Raw genomic sequence first — 4,585 nt, forward strand, 5'->3', positions numbered from 1 at the left:
CGATAGATAGATAGATAGACAGATAGAGAGAGAGAGAGAGATAAATAGATAGAGAGATGGAAAGAGAATAAGAGAGAGGTAAAAAGTAATAAGCCAAAGTAACCAGTCCAGTCAAGATATATATATCTCTCTGCTGCACATCTGGCCTCTGTCGTGGCACAAACGTGATAAAAATGTCCTCCTAACACCAAGCTTAGCCTTCGTGGCAATATCTCCAGTCACTCTACTTGCTTTCGGTAGTATAATCGCGCCGCGCGTTCCCAGAATTCTGGCGCTTTCCCGCCCAGCATCTCCGCGATACTCCTGAGACAATGAGTCTGTTTGGTATTTCAGCTGAAGGAAATCTTCCAGCCAGTCATTGCCTTCTGATCGTCGCTCCTCTTCGCACAGCAAGCGAATCCGTGGCTCTCATCTCGCGGTCGGGCATCTCTCTCTCTAACCGGTCGAGCTGTGCGTGAATTCGAATGAGAGAATTTAAAGGCTTGTATAATCTCGTGATTTGTTCAGACGAGCGCTCCGTCGGTTCGTCTCTCTCGTACTGATTGCCCTGACTGGCGCGCGGGGTCGCGATGCAGGTTTACTCCGAGGCAAGCGGAGTCGTTGCCTTGTGTCACACTTGAGATGCTGATGGCGCTGTATCGCCCTGTTCGTGAGGGAAACCCTTTCGTAAACTTCCCGATCCTTCCTTTTCAGTGCTTTCGATAGGATTCACGAGCGTATTTGCTTTTGGAGGATAAAGATAACCTAAATGAAACGTTAGAAAGCGGCGTGGGCATGTGGCAGCACACAGTTTGGTGCACATGCAGCTGCCGAGGATGAAGTTGAAGGTCACCTGAGGCTCCCAGGCTGTGGACTTACAGTCGTCGCCTAACCGCGCATTGCGTCACTTCTTCCTCTCCTGCTGGCCACTCCACTGCGGCACCTCGGTGGCGTTGCGGTGACCATCCCCGTCCGCTTTTCACTGGCATAGGCGAGAACCCGACCGCGCCTCGTTGACCTCGCATGGCTGTTGGCATACCGTCGCCATGGCACAGATAGCGGGGAGCTGCCTACACCTTGCCAGCGACAGAAAAGTGGTTCTCTCAGTGCTGACGACGGCGACGTTCACGGGAGTGCTCGTCACCCTCGTCTTTGCGCTGACGCTGAAGACCACGAATACCGGGAATACCTCGACTACTGCGAACACCACGGCCGCTGAACTGAGGTACGTCGAGAAGAGGCCGGAGGACGGGACTCTGATCCAGCAGTTGCAGAGCATGGATTGCAAGCCTCACCTGCATAAGGTTCGGGTGATGGACCTTGTGGTAAGGGTGCTGGACCCGACTGACGAGAAACTGGACAAGCAATTTAAACCGTCCTTCTTGCCGGTCTGGCGGTGTAATGAAACGCTCAGTTACTGTGGGGATAATCTGGGCATGGATCATGGGCGTGTGTGTAAACCTGTCAGATCCACCAATAAGAGTTTCACTGTACAATACGAGGGCAAGAGAGGTTTGAGAAACATGAACGTGAGCGCCGAGGTGCACCTTGACTGTCAGTGCTCTGACGTCTAGCTCACTTCTCGTGCTCCGGGAAACTGTACTTAACCCTCATCGGCTCTGTGATAGTGAGAAGCAACCGATACTTCAAAATGCGAGACAGAAAAGGTGGGAGGAAGATTATGAAATCTATTGTTGAAGCCTCGCTCCGAAGATGAAAAAAAACAGTGTTCTTGGTCCTGAAGGTCAAGAAAGCTCCTCGGTTGACCTTGGGGCACTGGAAGGCAGACGTCCTTGCCCTTGAAGAGGCGCAAGTATGTATCTTTATAATCGCAGATGATTGTCATTATTCAGTTGTCGTGCACATTAACTCATACACAGATCACAATTAAATACCGTCTACTTTGCTTCCCAGAGAATCGTGTCAGAATGAACTGGATATCACGAAACTAAAGCACGGGGCTATGATGACCATTATTATCATTCAGAAATGATTTGCAGATAACCACAGGACGGATGCAGAAGACCACACACCTCTTCGCCCTCTGACGTCAGCACGTGACCTGAACCCGCCTATTAAAGACACGTTCCTTATTTCTCTTCGTGATTGATACGTTTTTTTTTTCCCGAGATGATGTTCATGACGTTCTAGGGAGCATCTTCCCCCCTCCCCCCCTTCCCTCTCACACTGCGAAATACATGTGCGACCCGAACGCAGCTCTCAATCGATTTGCGGTTACATTTTTGTGGTCACGGCGCGTGTCCTTGTCTTGATCGCAAATAAGTGTGAAGTGGAAATAGGTTGGAGATAGAAAAAAAGAAAAAGATGTAGACATAATGAGATACTTCCTGTCGTGGTGAAAAAAAAAAAGACAGAGAGAACGCAACGAGTATGAAAATGCAGAAGACAATCCTTGCTTTGCGTTTAGACGATAATCTACCGACTTAGATAAACGAGGTCGAAGGCAGTTGAGACTGCAGTGTTTTTTACGTGTGTCAACGCTAGCTCGAGACATGAGTATCTCACGAACTTTCTGTTGAGTATTTTTAACTCGGTTAGTGATGTGAAGACAAAACTACGTCTGGCTCGTATGTAAAAGAAAGTGAATATATATATATATATATATATATATATATATATATATATATATATATATATATATATATATATATATACATCGACAAACACTATATGGTTGTGTAATTAATACAAATGCTTTAATGAAAATGAATCTCAATGTATTTTGTATTTATATTATTTAAATATGTATAAACGTGATTTCCTTCTTTTGTACATAATGGTGCATAGTCGCCTAGTTGTAAAATGCAACACTGGAACAAATAAAATGTAATTAATATTAATAACCCAATTTTCATATAACCTATCATACATGCTTTACTTATCTAAGAGGCTGAGAGAGCCTTTCTTAATATCACTTACATCCTAATGCTTTACATTAATAGTACTAAAAGCAATATAAATTCCATCACATGCTAACTGAATATATCAATTTTATTCTTTTTTCGTAATGCTGTGGGGATGTTGCTAGATCTTTGAGAATATTGAAATATGAAATCGTCAGTGAAGAATAAAAAGAAAAAATAACATATTTTCGAAGATGATTTTTATTTTAAAAAAGAGGTTGTGGATGTACAAACACACACACACACACATACTCATACACACACACACACACACACACACACACACACGCACACACGCACTATGTGTGTAATGTCATTATAATCTTTATCAATATCATTGTCATTATTATTTCTATTGTTATGATCATTAGTACCAATATCATTATTTTCATCATTATCCTTATTATCATTATCATTCTCGCTGTCATTCTCATTATAATTCATTTTCATAACTATCTCATAACTGTTATCATTATCATTATCAACATCATTATCATTTTCATCATCATCATTATTATCATCATTAGCATTAACATCATCATTATTATCATCATTATCATCACTAGAATCATTTTCATTATTATCATCATCCTCATTAATTATCATGAACATCATCATCATTGTCATCATTACCTATCATTATTATATCATTCATTATTAAGTAATTTGTAGCATCATCATTGTTATTACCATTGCTATCTGTATTATCATTATTTTCATTGAAGCTATTACTATTATCATTATGGTTATTTCATTATCATTATCATCCTTATAATTCCTATTATCATTATTATCATCATCATCATTATTTTTGCCATTATGATTATCATTACTATTGTTTTTAGAAATGTTATCAATATTATTACTATCATTATCATTATCATATCTAACATCATTAACGTCATTATTATTATAATTTCTAACATCATTATCATTAATATAATTGTCATTGTTATTATTGTCCTCATTATTATCATTAAAAACATTATCATTACTTTCATTATCAGTATCATTTTTTATTGTTATCATCATCATCATCATCATTTTCATCATTGTTATCATTATCACTATTACTGTTAATATTACCATTATCATCATCATCATTATTATCATCAGTGTTATTATCATCATCATCATTGTTAATATTATAGTTATTATCAGTACCATCACTATCATTACTACTATTACTATCACTAATATTTTCATTCCTAATATCATCATCATTGTCATTATTTTCCTCATCGTTATTATCATTAGCAATATCATTATCATTATTACTACTACCATTATAGTTAATGATTATAAGCATCATTATCATTACTAATATTACCATTATCATCATTACTACAATCATCATTATCATCATGAATATCTTCATAATTATTACTATCATCATTATTGTTATTAATCACCATCCTTATCCTTATCATCATTCCTAGTATTGATATTACAATATCCTTAATTTTCAACAATCATTTAATAATCATAAAAAAAACCTAGATAATTCAATACCAGACAAAGCACGGTATTATAAAATCCTTTTCACGATAAAATAAAAAATCTTCTGCAACGCGATATTCCAACATTGTTACGGAAGGACTCACTCATTGCACAAAATGATGCAACAGAGAAAGATATTCCTCTTTGACCTATGGTATGAATTTACACCGTAGAGTTTTTTT

At 38.5% G+C, this 4,585-nt stretch overlaps 1 protein-coding gene across 1 annotated transcript; it reads left to right on the forward strand.

Moving 5' to 3' along the window:
* Positions 1-363: 363 nt before the first annotated feature.
* LOC122264421 (uncharacterized) lies at positions 364-2,837 on the forward strand. Its single transcript, XM_086546980.1, has one exon. It carries the CDS (start codon positions 1,026-1,028, stop codon positions 1,551-1,553), a length of 528 nt encoding a protein of 175 aa, XP_086403106.1. The 5' UTR covers positions 364-1,025; the 3' UTR covers positions 1,554-2,837.
* Positions 2,838-4,585: the final 1,748 nt, after the last annotated feature.

The sequence above is a fragment of the Penaeus japonicus genome, unplaced genomic scaffold, assembly GCF_977035675.1.
Source record: "Penaeus japonicus unplaced genomic scaffold, GWHDUDI00000001_assembly GWHDUDI00000018, whole genome shotgun sequence".
NCBI lineage: Eukaryota > Metazoa > Arthropoda > Malacostraca > Decapoda > Penaeidae > Penaeus > Penaeus japonicus.